Source organism: Panthera tigris, chromosome A3, assembly GCF_018350195.1.
Source record: "Panthera tigris isolate Pti1 chromosome A3, P.tigris_Pti1_mat1.1, whole genome shotgun sequence".
Classification (NCBI taxonomy): domain Eukaryota; kingdom Metazoa; phylum Chordata; class Mammalia; order Carnivora; family Felidae; genus Panthera; species Panthera tigris.
Genome location: NC_056662.1, coordinates 88918824 through 88935882, shown reverse-complemented (window position 1 = coordinate 88935882; position 17059 = coordinate 88918824). Strand labels below are relative to the sequence as shown.

At 49.2% G+C, this 17059-nt stretch overlaps 2 protein-coding genes across 14 annotated transcripts in view; both read left to right on the top strand.

The window, feature by feature from the left end:
* Positions 1–4415, top strand: part of RAB11FIP5 (RAB11 family interacting protein 5) — a 37376-nt gene extending 32961 nt beyond the window's left edge. For all 4 annotated transcript variants that reach the window (XM_042981731.1, XM_042981732.1, XM_042981734.1 and 1 more), the window contains 2 exons: positions 1693–1882; positions 2155–4415. In XM_042981731.1, the coding sequence (XP_042837665.1) occupies positions 1693–1882; positions 2155–2358 (394 nt within the window). In that variant the 3' untranslated portion in view covers positions 2359–4415. The remainder of the gene's footprint in view (positions 1–1692; positions 1883–2154) is intronic.
* A 1480-nt stretch (positions 4416–5895) lies between these two features.
* The window catches only part of SFXN5 (sideroflexin 5), a 116786-nt gene continuing 105622 nt past the window's right edge, over positions 5896–17059 (top strand). For 2 of the 10 annotated variants that reach the window (XM_042981729.1, XM_042981727.1), the window contains exon 1: positions 5899–6157. In XM_042981729.1, the coding sequence (XP_042837663.1) occupies positions 6056–6157 (102 nt within the window). In that variant the 5' untranslated portion in view covers positions 5899–6055. Of the gene's footprint in view, positions 6158–6181; positions 7314–15249; positions 15361–17059 lie in introns of those variants that run through there. The other 8 variants (XM_042981724.1, XM_007083430.3, XM_042981722.1 and 5 more) reach the window with 7 other exon arrangements.

Genomic DNA, 17059 nt, shown 5'->3' with positions numbered 1-17059 from the left:
TTCCTACTGCTGAAGAGTCCAAATTCTGGGGGCAGGTTAGTTGATTTGAGGGCCTGCTGCTTGCAGTTTGCATACCTGTCACAGGTACAGGGTGCTGGGGGATCCCAGAGCAGGGTCACTTTAGTCAGCTTGGGGGAATCAGGAAAGTTGCCCAGAGGAAGTGGCCTTGTATAGCTTTGAAACATGAATAGGAGTTAGTGGGCCAGCAGGTGAAGGGCCAGTGTTCCAGACAGAGGGACAGCTTTTATAAGAGCCTGCAGGTGAGAAAGAGCACATTTCCCGGGGTGTCGGCAGTGTGTGGGGAAGTGGAGACCCAGCAGGAAAGGGCAGGGCCCATTCGTGTTAGAGATTGTGTTTTCTTATCTGATCTAGAACGGTAAAGGCTGTTGAAGCGTTGGAGAGGCTGAGCTAGCTCACAGTCCCATAGCAGTACGGGGCATGGTTGGAGGTGGGCAAGACTCCCTTGGAGGAGATGAGTTAGCAGTTGTAGCTGGAGGAAGTTTAGCTAGCACTGGCTCGGAGAGGAGGGGATGGGGTGAGAGAAGATGAGAGGGAGCAGGGCTTGATTTTTGTTAGCCCTGGAGCTGAGTGGGAGTGGGGTGGGGTGGGAGAGGAATCAGAGGGATTCCCAGGTGTCTGACTGGAGCCACCCACTGCTGGGAAGGACACAGAAAAGGACAGACAGGACAGACATGGAAGGGAGTATGATGCACCTGAACTGGCCCCGGTGTGGAGTGAGCCAGCCTCCAATTGTATGTGAGCCAGAGCTCGGGGGTGAGGTCTGGGCTGGAGCTGGACATTAGGGGTCGTGGGAGCCAAGGTGAGGAGGGGAGAGATCCAAGGGCAGACTAGCAGTTAAGACTGAGGAGGAGACCGTCAGAGGTCAGGAAACCAGATGGAGGTCTTGGAGGGAAATGAGGGAGAGCAAGCCAAAGGAAGGAGTGGTCCAAGTGTGAACTCCACAGAGAGGTCAGTGAGTTGAGAACTGAGGGGTTGGTGGACTCAGCAGGAACACTTGTGATGGGCCGGCGGGGCCAACGGCCCATTCTGATGGGTTGAGGAGTCACGAAAGGTAAGAACTTGCAGAGACAAAATGCAGTGTGCATGCTCTGGTGGGGCTGGGGGAGGAGGAAGGGGAGGTGGGGCATGACTCATGCGGAAACAGAGTCAAGGGAGGCCTGTGTAAATGCTGAAGGGAAGCAACCAGTAGAGAGGTGGGCAGCCAAGTGTTCTAGTTTGGCCAGGTCTTTCCTGGTTTGAGCACCCAAAGTCCCTCACCCTGGGAATCCTTAGTCCTGGGAAAATTGGGAAACTGGGAGAATTGGTCAGATCCCTAGAGAAAGGTTACAGTATGGAAGAGGCAGGGAGGATGGGGGGAGGGGAGGTGGCCCTGGCAAAGACTGGCTGTAGGTGCAGAGAATGCTGTGGGCTGGCCTCTGCCATCCCTGTGAAGGGGCAGGTCTTCTGAGGGAGTAAAATGGAGAGGGCACAGGCAGTGAGGGAGGAGGAGGGGAGAGTTGCTGAGGAGTGCAGGGTGCAGCCGCCCCAAGGCTCTGGCTGTGTAGGGGACAGCCACCACCACGTGGTGGTTTGTGTCCAGCAGACCCGCTGGCCCCCCCAGAGAAGGTGGCCCCGTGTTTTCATTGCACTGCCCATCCCTCCTCATAAGGCATCTCCTTTCTGTGTCTGCAGCCCCCACCCTGTGAAGCCCCTCAGTGCTGCCCCTGTGGAGGGCAGCCCAGACAGGAAGCAGCCTCGCTCCAGTCTGAGCACAGCTCTGAGCAGTGGGCTGGAGAAGCTCAAGACCGTCACATCGGGCAGCGTTCAGCCTGTGGCTCCAGCCCCCCACGTTGGCCAGACTGTGGATGCCAAGCGGCTGAAGGTGAGGCCCGGCAGGATGCCAGGGTGCGTCAGACCGGATGTGTGGTGCCATGGAGAGAGGTCTGGCACCTGGAGGTCAGGAGCAGGGTGCTGGGCAGGGTGGAGCAAAGAGTGGGCCTGGTCCCCCACGCCAGAGCCCTGAAGCCAGTCAGGCTGTCTCGCACTGGAGACAGAGGCCGCTCCAGGGGCCTGTAGGAGTGAAACCCGGGTGTCGGTGGGTGGACAGGCAGGTAGGCCTGAGGCTGCCCTGCTCATTCTCATTCCTGGCCTCAGGACTCAGGTGTGCTGGACCAGTCGGCCAAGTACTACCACCTGACCCACGACGAGCTCATCGGCCTGCTCTTGCAGCGGGAGCGGGAGCTGAGCCAGCGGGACGAGCATGTGCAGGAGCTGGAGAGCTACATTGACCGGCTGCTGGTGCGGATCATGGAGACCTCACCCACACTGCTGCAGATCCCCCCTGGCCCCCCAAAGTAGCCTTCCTCACTCCTGCCCCCGGGAGGGTCAGCGTGGACCCACTGCCCAAACAGGGCTTGCGCTGCCCTCCTTCCCGCTGAACTCACTCTCACCTGGGCAGGCTGCTGTCTGTCCTCTGTTGTCACTCCTTGCTCCTCTTCCCTTCTGCCTCCGTGGGGCTGCTGGAAGGGGGACCCTTTGGACTCCCATTGGAGGCATCAGGTTCCATGTACAACTTGTGTGTTTTGGGGAGCCCTCGGTCGTTCCCACCTGCCTATTTCCATATCCCTTAGTTTTAGGGGCTCCAGGGAATTGGAACAAAGAATTTAGTACTCGAGGGGGAGCAGGGGTGAGCTGCAATTTGACGTGGCGTCTGGGACATACTTTATTACCCCACAACAATGGTCAGTCATTTTGTCCAAGGCTAAACCCTTGTCCTCCTCATTTGTCTTCAGCCCCTGGAGGGCTCCTAGCATTACTGGGGCTGGGGCTGTGGCAGGAACCAAGTTGCCCATTTTGGAGTTATGGGCAACTGGAGTCTCATGTCTGTTCCCTTGAGAGCAAGGAGCCTGTATGGTCTGGTCTCATCTCTGCTGTGTTCTGATTTTTGTGTGTTTCCAGCTGTTTGCAGAACGAGTGCCACGTGGATGGATGGGGATGATGTGTGTTCTCCAGGCCTCCCGCCCTGCCCTCCTCTTCTGATCTTTCCATTGAGTGTCATGTGTGAATGTATGGAGAGCTGGGGCAAGTGTGGGGAGAGCACCTCCTCACCTGCCTCCAAGCTGTGGGCCCCTCCAGGCCTCAGGGCTTTGGGCTGCTTGTGTTTGGGGATCAAGCCTCCATCTTTGTTTTTGTTGCCTGTCCAGATGCCAAAACTCTGTGCTGCAGCAGGGTTTGCACTTTTGGAAACCAATTAAAATGTGCCTTTTGTGGGTGGGGTCAAGAGCCTCTGGATGCAGACCTCTCTCTCTCTGTTTGGTGTCCCCCTCCCTCCCTGTTGAGCACATGGGGCTGGATCTGTCAGAGCCCTGGACATGGGAGAGGAGGATGGTGAGACTCGCTGCACCCTGTGCCCCTCCCCAGAGTTCAGTTAAGGGTCTGGCGAAGCTGCCACTGCTCCTTTAACTTTCCTGCCACCTTCTCTTCCTCCCTTAACCCCATTTGCAGAGGGTCCTGGGATAAAAACTACATTCTGGAAGTGGGAGGTCCCACTCTGCCCATACTTAGGAAAAAAGCCTTTGTTGCTCTCCTCTCCATCCACTGGCTGCTCTCCCAGCCTGTCCCTTCTGCCCCATGGCCTTGCCTGGCTTGGCTGCAGTGCACTTTGAAATGAAGTGTCTGTCTTTTGGCCCAGCCCTGGTTAGCTTGCAGAAAACATGGCCGGCTTCCCATGGCATCTACAGGGAACCTTTAGTGGCTCGCGTGCCCTGATTTAGCAAAAGTTTTGGGGTAAGGAGGTACTGAAGGAGGATACTTTTGGCGCAGGGAGGAGGTGAGAGCTCGTCTGGAATTACCTCTTCTTCCTGAGAGAGCCTATGGGATCTTTCCGACAGCCTTGGAAGGACATGTGCTCTGTGGGTGATGTCTTCTGCCAGGATGAGGCAGAGGAGCCCCGACACATGGGGGAAAGCCCCTGTAATGTTATCTACCTTAATGATCACTCATCAAAGCTGAGGAAGTGTCCCCAGGTGACCAGATCTTGGGTCATGGTTTTTTTGGGGGTCAGTGGGGGTTGGGTAGGTATCTCTTCTGGGGGAAGGGGAGCACTCCTCTACTATGTATTCTTCCGGGCTCTATTCATTACCAGCCCTGACCCTGATCTTCCACTCATCCTTGATTGTGGGCCTCCAAAATGCCCAGGGCAAGGATGTCTTCAGAAGAGCTTTGAGTTGAAGCCCAAGGTTCTTGTTGGATGTTTCTGCTCCTGGCCACGACTTGGAGAGTTGCAGGTGGGGTGGGCAGAGAGCAGGCACAGTTCTGCTTTGCTGTTTGTCTTCCTAGTTGTAACTCCTGTTTATAAAGAGCTTGTTCTTCATGTTTTGAGCACTTTATGAAGAATAAAAAGTTCATATACTGCAGGTGGCTCTATTGTGTTCCTGTTTTGACAAACGTATGAAGGAGGCTTCCTGGGGGAAAAGGCGGGTAATGGGGCTTTGGATGTCATTGCCCCCATCTTAACATCAGGGGCAGCAGCACAGCATTGACAGGTGGCATGGACTCGGTCTTTTCTTTGCCGAGATACCCACATTTATTGAGCACTGTGGGGGAATACAGAGGGTAAAAGACTTGATTCTTAATGTGAAACCACGTAGTCTAGTAGCAAATGATACAAATCCAAGATACAAATGGTTCTTCATAGCTAGCTAGAATCTCTCTCTAGCTTTAGGAACCGTCTGTTTCTTGTGGGTTTTGTTGGTGGATGAGGAACTGGCTGCTACAAATCATGCATTGTCCAGAAAGACATGAGCAGGCATGAGCCAATACTGCACCTCACTTTGAGACTAGGGAGACCCAAAGTGGGATTCCCTAGGATCAAAACTATTTCTACTTCCCTCTTGGGTAGCTTCCTTCCCCTCCTGCCAGCCTGACACACTGACCAGATAATTCATCTGGGAATCTTCTACTCCGTTCTGCACAAGTGTGTTTATTATCCTTGCTTGCGTCTTGTTCTACGATCTGCAGCACTCCTTCTTACCTAACGTCCTTGTAGTGCTTAATAAACATTACTGAACCCCACTCCCCACTCCCACTTCTCTTCCTGCCTGGGAATTAGGCTGAGGAGGATCTTCCTTAGTTGGGCAAAGGAAGTGGAAGCCGCCAGGGCTCTGAAGCTCCCACTATTTAATTCACACAGTCAATACATATTTGAGTCCCTGTTGGTAGTCCTCCCAAGCCTGGCACTGAGGACTCAGCAGTGAATCAAAAGGTCATACTTCCTGTCTCATGGACCTAACTAACAGTGGGAACCACATAGACAAAGCCGGAAATAATTAAAAGTGCGAGGGCTGCAAGGGAGAAGTGCTGGATACTAATAGGAGCATATAGCGGATTTTGTGGAAGTAGGGTGATGGATCGGGAAATGCGATGTTTAGGCTGAGGTCAGGAGAGCCAGTCAGGCAAAGACAAAAAAGTTAAGAGTTTTCTGGGTACAGAATGTTCAAGGGTCAGAGGTGGGAAGCACCCCAGCATGTTCCTGTACTCAGTGTCAGGATGGCTGGAGAGCACAAGGGGAGGGGCAGGGTGGCGGCAGAAGAAACTGCAGGAAGACTCCGCAGTGCAAGTCTTTGCAGGAAGCCTTTCGAGATTAACCCGGAGCCTTTGCGCATCTGGTCCCGGGTCGGACCCGCTTGAGTAGGGCTCTTTCGGACTAGAGCTCCGGGAGCGACGCCCTCCGCAGCAAGTGAAACTTCTAGGGGCAGGTAACCAGCGAGGGGGAGCCCTGTGGCCCCCTATCTGGACCTTAGAGTCGTACACGCACGCTTTTCCCATATTGCCTAGCCCTTCAGAACTGGCAGCAGGAACGGAGATCGGGTTTGAGTCAGTTCAACTCTCCGCAGTCTAGGGTTGGCAAGAGCCGTGACTAGAAAAACTACACTCCCCACAATCCCTTGCGCCCCCGGCTCGCTGCGGTTGCTCATGGCCAATCGGGAGAAGCAGCTGTGGCGGGGGCCGAGGAGGGACATTTTAAAAGGGCCGGAGATTGCAGGCGTCAGTGGTCATGGCGGATACAGCGACTACAGCATCGGCGGCGGCGGCTAGTGCCGCTAACACCTCGACCGATGCACCTCCTTTCCAGCTGGGCAAACCTCGCTTCCAGCAGGTGAGGACGGAGCTATGGTCTGAAGGTCGGCGGGTGGCACAGGGAGGGCGGCACACTCCTCTCCAAAATCCCCTTTAGTCCTGGGGTCCTCCGACCCGCGGCCACTGGGGAGCCTGCAGCTACTGCCTCGGGGACCTCGACCACAGCCATCCCTTTCCCATTGGCGAGCAGAGTGGGCGAGGACTCCCACTTTGGCTCCCTATTGGCCGCCGGTGCCGTCACTCCTCGGCTGCCCGCGCCCTCCAGCCTTTCCCGCCCGAGGCGCTCTGTGATTGGCCACTGACAGTCGCGGCCAGGAATCCGGGCGCCCCGGGTCCGAGCGGCTTCTGCAGGGTCGCTTTGAGCTGTGCAGCCAGCCACTCGCGGCGGAAAGTTCGAGCCCGGCTCTGGATGACAAGTTAGCGTGGCGGAGATGCCTTCTAACTTTCCCTGGGTGGGGATGACGTTCTTTCCGAGATGCTGGCGGAGCCCCTGGGCAGTGTCTGACCCTGCGGTCATACTGCCAGCCCTTGACCCCAAGCCAGGTCCGCTGTGCTCGATGGTTTAGGGCCACGGGCCGAGGGGTCCCCGAGACCTGGCGCCCCCTTTCCCCTCCAATGGGGGATTCGCTGATGCGAGTCGGCCGGCTGGTGCCCTGCCGGGGATGGAAGGAGGACGTGCGGGGAGAGCCGGGTGCGGAGGAAACGCTGTGTCATCCCCTGGGGCCGCGGGCTGTTGGAAGAGTCCGCGTCCCTGGGAGCCCGCTTCAGCTCCTCCCCCGGAGCGACTTCCGAGGAAGGTCTCTGGGACCCGGGCCCTGGCGCCGCCGAGGGCTCGGCTCTTTGGACCCTGTCGGGCTCTTCGGAGCATGGTGACAGTGGCCTTTTTACCCGGGGACTCCCGACAGGGCGTGACTAACTCGTCCTCGGCCACGGAGATGGGGATCGAACCCATAGCCTGGACGTGCGACCAGTGCTGAAGGCTTGGAGGGGCTATTCCCACGCTGCGGGCCGCCTCGTACCCTCCTTCCTCCACTGCCTCCAGCCAGCGCGGAGGAAGTGGACTTTATTAGGAAAAGGGCAAAGAGGCTCGGCTGAAGTGAACTGGGTTTGCCTTGGGTGGGGGGCAGCGGAGGCGGACAGAAAGAAGTTTGCAGGAAGAAAGGAAATTGTACAAGGTCGGTGAGGTGGTGGATTTTTTTGTGTGTGTGTTTTGTGGGGTTTTTTTTGTTTTGTTTTGTTTTTTGGTGGTAGTGGTTGTGTGGGAGAGGGACTGGTTCCCGCAAAGTGGTGCACCGAGCTTCACTGATACTTAAGGAATTAAGCCCCTGAGCCTTCTGAAAACAATGCCCTCACTGTTTTAAAACAGGACTTTAATTCCTTAAAAAAAATTAAGCCATCTCAGCATGTAGGTGTCAGAGCAAGACTGGCATCTTCCTGCCAGTGTAGGGTGCTGTCTAGGAGGAGACTGTCAGGGGTGCCTCTCCCAGAACTTGAATGACCCTTCTTTTGGCTGGCCCCCTTTCCCAGCCCTCCACACACGTACCACTCATCCTTTAAGGATCAGCTAGGCCTCCTACTCTGGAAACACTTCCTCTCTTCTTCCATATATTACCCCTGGTGGGACCAGGTCACTGACTCTTTCCTGACCCCCCTTTTTGGCCACCCCAAGTGGGATCCTCTTAGGTTAGCCTTTAGTGACAGTCTGTCCGTGTTGCTCTAATACTTGTTCTCCTCACCCCTTGTGTGAATCTTTTGAGAGAAGGGGCTGATCTTGCCCTCCGTTGTCTCTGTCTTACCCCGAGGTGGGGCTAGACACATGGTGATGTGCTGAATAAAGACTTGTGGGTTGTCTTTTTCGGGGACCTGTTCTGGGACATTCAGTCACACAACACACAGTTATTGAGAACTTCCCAGTGGCTTTAATGACTGAGCCCTTTGCTGTGATCACCGCTGGAGCCATATATGCACATTTGAGATTACTCCAGTCATTGCTGGTATCTGTTTTTGGCACCGCTCTTGAGGGCAATAAGAGTGTTTGTTGTATTTGCTTTGGCAGCAGCCCTCCTCCAGCGTAGTGACTTGCATAAAGCATAGTGCAAGTGATTGTCCATGTTAAGGAACTTCCCACCGTTGCCCATGCCCCCTCCTGCTCCTTCCACACCACTCCCTGCTGTGCAAGCAGCCCAACCTGCCACCCAGTTGACTCCCAAGAGACCTGCGAGTCCCCTGCATACTTCCCTTCCTCTCCCTCACCCTCTAAACACAACCAGAGGCCCAGTGTTCTCGTCTCTTGAAACAGCTCTCAAATTCACCGGATTCCCTGCTGGAATCCTGGATCAAGCCGCCATTATCTATCTCCTGAGCCACTGTGGAAGCCTAACAGGTCTCCCTGCTTCCACTCTGGCCCCCTTCCAATCCCATCCTTCTTTCACTTGGCAGCCTCAACAATGCAGGTCTGATCAGGTGACTCCCTCCCCTCCCCCCACCACAGACTTAAACACTCTCCAGTGGCTTCCCCTCCTTCTGAGATAAAGACCTCCCTTTTGAAGAGGCCCCAAAAGCCCACATGGCCCACCCATGCTGACTTCTTCTTCCTGAAATCAGACCCCCTCCTTCCCCCTCTCTCCTATCACACTGGCTGCTTTCAGCCACTTGAACTCTGAGTGGTTCATAATCCGGGGCCCAATTCCCAGAGCCCATGCCACGGACACCACCCTTAGTCCCCAACTAGTCTCATCGCTTTCTTCAAGACTGGGTGCAGGGAGTTCTCTTCTTACTCCCTAGAGTCGCCTCAGGACCCTTCTTTCCATCCTTCAAAGTTCTCTGTGCAGGAGGGCTGGGGAATAAAGAACACTCACCAGTGTCAGAGGGTGAAGAGAGATGGCTTGCCCTGCTGGGCTTTGGTCTGTGACCATCTTTCTTCCCATAAGATGATGATAACAGCCAAGCATCGTTCCAGGCTTTTGGCATATTGGCTTATTTAATTTTCACAACAACTCCGTGAGACAGATAGGTGAGGAAGCTGCCACACACACAGATTAACTCACTTCCCAGGCAGTCTGGCTCCAGAGTCCTTGTTTGTTGGTTTATTGTTAACATTTTTTTTAGTGTTTATTTATTTTTGAAAGAGAGAGTAAGGGAGGGGCAGAGAGAGAGAGGGAGACAGAGGATCTGAAGCAGGTTCCGGGCTCTGAGCTGTCAGCACAGAGCCCGATGTGAGGCTCAAACCCACTAACTGTGAGATCATGACCTGAACCGAAGTCAGACGCTGAAGCAACTGAGCCACCCAGGTACCTCTTATTGTCAACCTTTTTATTAAGGTTTTCAGACTTTCAAAAGTGGAGACAGTCGTCAGAGAAGAGCCCACCCATCACTGAGCTTCAACAATTGCCTCTGTGAGGCTAGCCTCATTTCATGTATATGCCCCCAATCCCAACCAATGAATTATTAAAAAAAAAAAATTTTTTTTTTACATTTATTTATTTTTGAGAAACAGAGTGAGACAAAGCATGAGTGGGGGAGGGGCAGAGAGAGAAGGAGACACAGAATCTGAAGCAGGCTCCAGGCTCTGAGCAAGCGGTCAGCACAGAGCCTGATTCGGGGCTCGAACCCACAAACTGTGAGATCGTGACCTGAGCTAAAGTCGGACGCTCAACTGACTGAGCCACCCAGGTTCCCCCAAGGAATTATTTTAAAGCAATGCCCAGACAACCCATCATTTCATTGTACCAGCTAGTAGATAGCTGTAAAAAATAAGGACTTAAAAAAATGTTTATTTATTTACTTTTGAGAGAGAGAAAGAGCAGTGAAGAGCCTGATGTGGGGTTTGATCTCATGACCATGAAATCAAGAGTCAAACGCTTAACTGACTGAGCCACCCAGCCATCCCAGTACTTTTTCTAAATAATTTTTTTTTTTACTTCAGAATAATTTTTTTTCCCATTAAATAAAGCTTTGGATATTTCATAATCCCAGTTTTATTTATTTATTTTTAATTAATAATTAATTTTTAAATTCATATCCAAGTTTGTTAGCATATAGTGCAACAATGATTTCAGGAGTAGATTCCTTAATGCCCTTTACCCATTTAGCCCTTACCCCAACCCCTCCAGCACCCCTCTGTTCTCTATATTTAAGAGTCTCTTATGTTTTGTCCCCCTCCCTGTTTTTATATTATTTTTGCTTCCCTTCCCTTATGTCCATCTGTTTTGTATCTTAAAGTCCTCATATGAATGAGGTCATATGATATTTGTCTTTCTCCAACTAATTTTGCTTAGCATAGTACCCTCTAGTTCCATCCACGTAATTGCAAATGGCAAGATTTCATTCTTGATTGCCGAGTAATACTCCATTGTATGTATATACCACATCTTCTTTATCCATTCATCTGTCAATGGACCTTTGGGCTCTTTCCATACTTTGGCTATTGTTGGTTGATAGTGCTGCTATAAACATTGGGGTGCATGTGCCCCTTCGAAACAACACACCTGTATCCTTTGGATAAATCCCTAGTAGTGCAATTCCTGGATTGTAGGGTAGTTCTACTTTTAATTTTTTGAGGAACCTCCATACCGTTTTCTAGAGTGGCTGCACCAGTTTCTTCAGAATATTTGTAGATTTATGGAAGTCAAAAAGCACAGAATTCCGGTATAACTCTCACCTAGTTTCCCCTAATGTTATCATCTCATGGTACAGTTGACAACTGACCATGGTACAATTGTCAAAACTGAGTGTTGGAACATTACTATTAACTATACTCCCAGACTTTATTGGATCTCACTATTTTTTACACTAATATTCCTTTTTCTGTTCCAGGATCCAATCCATGATCCCACATTACATTTAGTTTTCATGTCTCCTTAGCCTCCTCTGGTCTATGACAGCTTCTCAGACTTTCCTTGTTTTTGATGACCTTGGCAGCTTTGAGGAGTACTGGTCAGGTATTTTGTAGACTATCTCTCAATTTGCTGTCTCTTATGGCTAGACTGGAGTTATGCATTTTGGGGGAAGAATATCACAGATGTGAAGTGCTTTCTTTCTCACATGGTATCAGAGGGTTGTTGTTGTTTTTTTTTTTTTTTTAACATAACCACAATACCATTAACACACCTAAAATTATTGTTTCTTAACATCTTCAAACCAGTTACTATTTGTCTTAGTCTGTTTGGGCTGTTATAACAAAATACCATAGATTGGGTAGCATACAAACAATATAAATGTACTTTTCACTGTTCTGGAAGCTGGAAGTTCAAGATCAAGGTGCTGGCAAACTGATGAAAGCCAGTTTTCTGGTTCATAGATAGCAGCACTTTGTAGTTGCAGCACTGCATGACATAAGGGTAGAGAGATCTTCGTGGGGTCTCTTTTATAAGGGCACTAATCTCGTTCATGAGGGTTCTGCCCTCATTACCTCAGTATCTCTCAAAGGCCCCACCACCTAATACCATCACTTAACCTCACACTGGAGGTTAAGCTTCAGCATATGACTTTTGAGGGGACACAATATTGCACTATTCACATTTCTGTGATTATCACATCATGTTTTAAATAATTGATTTGTCTGAATCAGGAACATACATATATGTTCCATACATTATATTACATTATATTTGACTGATAAGCCTCTTCTAATCTATTGGTTCTCCTTTCGTTTTTTGTTTTGTTTTTTTTTTCCCATTTGTTGAAGAAACTAGATTGTTTGCCTTGTAGAGTCCCTCATTCTGAATATGGCTGATGGCTGATCTGTGGTATTATTTAACATGTTCTTCTGTCCCCTGTTGTTCCTATAAACTTGAAGTCCGTGCTTTAACCACTGCGCCATATTGCTTGGTGAAGGGGAGAAAGATAGTAGGACGGCTCCTGGGGAAGCTCTGTGACCTGACTGTGCTCTCTTTCCTCCTCCTTTTCTGCTCATTTCCTCTTCTGAAGTTGTTTTTTCTTTTCTTCGGGCCCAGACACCATTTTGGCAAGTCAGGTCCTAGGACAGGGAGCTAACATATGTGCTTCTTCCCATTTGCGTTTCAGTCTATCCAGAAATAAGTTGTGTTTTGTTTTTAAAGTTCCTTTTACTCTTCCTTTGCCTGAGTCATTTACCTAGCTGACTGGGGGTGTGAGTGTGCTGTGTTTGTGCATGGGAAATCCAGAAATCCACTGAGGCAGCAGAGCAGATGGGTTGCACGAGGCTCCCTCGGGGGAGGAGGAGCTGGCTGGACAGGAAAGTGCACTCTTCACTTCTAGGAAGAAAGCTGTGTGTGGGCTGAGAGTTGGAAGGCAGTAGGGAGATTTCTTATGGAGTTTGCCTGAACTCAAGTTCCAGGATGAAAATGCCTTGCAGGTAGTTATGTTTTAATTGTTTACATCTTATAGGCTGGAGAGTGACTGTTTCCGAGGCTGGTCCTGGAGCGGGTTTGTGCTGTGGACAAGGTCAACACCTTCTAGTCCAGTGGCTCTCAATCACTGCTGCACATTTGAACCACCTGGGCAGGGTTTTAAATGGACACCAGTGCCTGGAGCCCACGCCAGCCAATAGAATTTGAATCCCTGAGTGGAAGACCTTGTTTGGGGATACCCAGGTTGTGCAGCCTGGCTGAGGACTACTGAGCTGGCCCAGCCTTTTTGCCTTTGGGCTATAGGTTCAGTGCGTATTTTATTCCTGATCTGGAAGAGCCCTGACTTAGAGGTCTGGGTATAGAAGGACAGTCAGTTTCTTTCAGGCCTTGGCCCTCAGCTGGTGCTCCCTAGCCGCCTCTCCCCAGGGGGTGTAGAGGTGAGACTGTCTGTGCTGCAGGTCCTGCTGAGAATGAGATGACTCACCTCTCTTGGGCAGGGAAAGAGAAGGAATCACTGGGCTGACTCATTCTTCCGGTAAAGAAAAAGGAAAGGAAAAACATCCACGATTGATTGGGTAAAGATGGGGGCTGAATTTTGGAGGGGAGAGGAAGCCCATACATTTAAAACTTTTGAGAAAATAAAAATTAACTCAGAGAAAGTAAAACCCTTTGTTGCCATTTTTCAGTCTGGGGAGGACGGGGAGGACAGACATATAAGCCCCCTCTACGAAGAATCAGTGTTTCTCACAAGGCTATAAAGTTTCCCAATGACTTACTTCTTTGAACACTACTCTTCCACACTCGCTGAGCAATCGCATTCTCCAAGATCATAGATTGCCAGAAACTTTGCTGTTTAAAATAATGTCAGTAGGAATGAAACATCCACCTCTTGATAGGTGGGTCGAAGTCACTTTGACTTAGAGAACTAACCCAAGTGCAATAGTTTCTGGACATAACATTCCATATTTATCTTGATTTTATAGTTTCTAAGGAAACAAGATCCAGTGCCCATTTCTCAGTATAGACCTAGACGGACCCTTTACCTCATAGCTGTGCTTTGCTTTGAGCCTATTAAAGCACCACATCATTTAAATTTTACTCTACCTTTCTCCAGAATTCTGTACTAACCCTATTTTCCCCTTTGTTTGGTGACATGCCCCATGGTTCCTCTGCTGGGTGGCCTCTCCCTCGTTGCAGTGAGTCAGTAGATGTGACTTTGTCAGACTATGTGTTCGTCCCTGGGGGTCTTAGGCTGATTGGATTAGTACATTGTCATCTGTGCTTGCGATTTATAACTCAGAACTCCTTTCCTGAATCTCAGGCCTATCTTTCCAGTGTTTATTGAAATTACATCTGGAAGGCCCTTTAAGTATTTCAAACTCACATGACCAATACAGAACTTTTATCTTCCCCTCCACTAAGTCAGTATGCTTCTTGTTTTCCTTGTCCTGGTTAATAAGCATTAGTATCTAACTAGAAATCAAGGCATTATCCATATTCTGTTCTTCTTCATTCCCGCCGTGAGTCAGCCAGCCCCTTGTTCTACCCCAGGACCCAGCGCGGTGCTGGGCACATAGTAGGTCCTGAGTAGCTATTTGGTGAATGAATGAATAAAACCACAAGTCTGGTAGTTGCTTTTCTTTTAATTTTTAAAAATTTCTACTAGATGATACATTTGCTTAGGTCTTGGGATGGGTCTATATCTCTGTTTGCCTTGCACTTCTCAGCTTAGTTATTTGCACATAGTAGGTATTTAATGTATATAGATTGGATAAATACAATAATATAGCTAGTTCCCCAGGTAACTAAAGTGATTATTTTTTCAAATTTGATTTTATTTATTTTGAGAGAGAGAGAGAACAAGAGAGCACACACAGGGGAAGGGGGGAGCAGAGAGATAGCAAGAGAGAGAATCCCACGCAGTCTCTATATTGCCAGCCCAGTTTGGGGCTTGATCTCACAATCATGAGATCAGACCTGAGCTGAAATCAAGAGTTGGATGCTCAACTGCCTGAGCCACCCAGGTGCCCCTACAGTGATTATTTTAAAAAAAATTATCAGAACATTCCGGTCAAACCCTATCTGTTCTTGGCCTTGCCCTCTTTTTTCTGAAATGTCTTTTATCACACTTCAGTCCCTCCTTTGGCTGACAGTGGTGCAGTTTCTGACTCTGGCCTTCATGCGTCAGAACCCTTGCTGATACCCTTCTCTGCTTGGTAAACTCGGCTGTCCACCCACTCCAGAGCCTCTGGGAAGCCTCCTTGACTCATGAGGGAGAAATCATCTGTGTCCCCACTGTACTTATAATGCTTCATTTAAGCTCTGGTCACAGTATTTTGTATTTATTTGTTTACTTGTGTTTCTTGATGGACTCGGCTTCTTGAATGCTTATCCAAGAAGCGTTCCCTGAACCCAACTCAGAAGAGGGTGTAGATATCTGTGGAGCAAAATGTTTTTCCTGGGACTCTCTCTTAGTGGCTGGGTGGAGAGTGACACAGGGGACCAGCAGGGCTAGGACAGGGTGAAGACAGTGCCAGACCACAGGGCAGTCAGAAGCTAGACGTCTTCACCCACCATCTTCAAGAGGTTGCTTTACTCAGGCCCATCTTCCAGGCTCTCACCTCTGCCCCTGCTGCTCCTCTTCCTTCCTTGAGCCACCATCTGCCATACGTTTGTCCCTTTCAAGTCCTCTCCCTTCAGAGCCCTGCCTGGGCTCCATTCTCTCCAGGCAACCTCCAGGCCATAGACTGCTCACCTGCTCACTCATTCATTCTTGTGACAGGTGTGTTGCTGGAGCCCCTTCTAGGTATGAATCACGAGACCAGGAGCCAAGGAGGATGAGGAGACAGAAAGAACAGCCAACAGCCCGCCTCCTTCAGGAGCTTATAATCAAGTAATATATTAGATAGTATTTTAAATTAAATATATGTTTTTATTTTATTATTTTTTAATTTTTTAAGGTTATTTATTTATTTTGAGAGAGACAGAGACAGCATGAATGGGAGAGAGGCAGAGAGAGAGGGAGAGAGAATCTCAAGCAGGCTCTGCACTGCCAGCATGCGCCCAGTTCAGGGCTCGAACTCATGAAACCGTGAGATCACGGCCTGAGCCGAAACCGAGAGTCAGACGCTTAACCGACTGAATTAAATATATATTTTAAAAATAGAATATTACTTTTATGTATTATATATAATGCTGATTTTTTCATTTTAAAAAGAAATAAAAACCATCCATATTCCTATTACTCAGAGTCCATCTCTGTTAATGTTTTAATGTATTTTCATCTAACTTAAAATAATTCTCTACTTTTTATTTTGAAGTAGTTTGTATTACAGAAAAGTCGCAATAAGAATAAAGAACTTTTGGGGCGCCTGGGTGGCTCAGTCGGTTGAGTGTCCGACTTTGTCTCAGGTCATGATCTCACAGTTTGTGGGTTCAAGCCCCGCATCAGGCTCTGTGCTGACTGCTTGCTCAGAGCCTGGAGCCTGCTTCAGATTCTGTCTCCTTCTCTCTCTGCCCCTCCCCCGCTCACACTTTGTCTCACTCTGTTTCTCAAAAATAAATAAAATGTAAAAAAAAAAATTAAAAAAAAAAAAGAATAAAGAACTTTCAGGGGCACCTTGGTGGCTCAGTCGGTTGAGCTTCTGACTTCGGCTCAGGTCATGATCTCATGGTTCGTGGGTTCAAGCCCCCCATCGGGGTCTGTGCTGATAGCTCGGAGCCTGGAGGCTGCTTTCGATTCTGTGTGTGTCTCTCTCTCTGCCCCTCTGCCGCACATGCTCTGTCTCTCTCTCTCTCAAAAATAAATAAACATTAAAAACATTAAAAAAAAAAAAGAATAAAGAACTTTCCTATACTCTTTGCCTAGATCCACCAGTTTTTAACATTTTGCCACACTTCCTTTTTTATTCTTTTTATCTGCGGATGATCATAAAGTCTGGAAACATAGCAAATATGCATGATATCACCAAAGACATTTTCAGTCTGTAAAGAAAATAAAAGTATCTACATTTCCAGATTGTATTGCCACCTTCTCTACTTACACATGCTATTGTTTCTCAGCCGTTTGAGAGTAGCTTATATTCATTTGTCTCCCTACTACTTAGTGTAACACAAGAATGAGGACATTCTCTTACATTTCTGTCTTAGTTCATTCAGTCTGCGGTAACAAAAATACCATAGACTGGGTGGCTTGTAAACAACAGAAATTAATTTCTCACAGTTCTGGAGGCTAGAAGTCTAAGCTCAAGGCACTGGCAGATTCGTCGTCTGGTGACAGCTTGAGCCCTGGTTCATAGACAGCCATCTTCCGTGTTCTTGCATGGCAGAAGGGGCGAGGGGGCCCTCTGAGGTCTCTTCTATAAGAGCACTAGTGTCATTCGTGTCAAAAGGCCCCACCTCAAAATTCCATCACATTAGGTGTTAGGTTAAGATAGGAATTAGGGGAGGGACACAAACATCCAGTGTCTAGCAATAGCCTCAAGTGTAGTTATTACATTTAGAAATTTAAGATGGCTATAATACTTTTATTAAGCTATGATCCCTGTGCCAATTTTGTCAGTTCTCTCAGTAACGTCCTTGAGGACACTTTT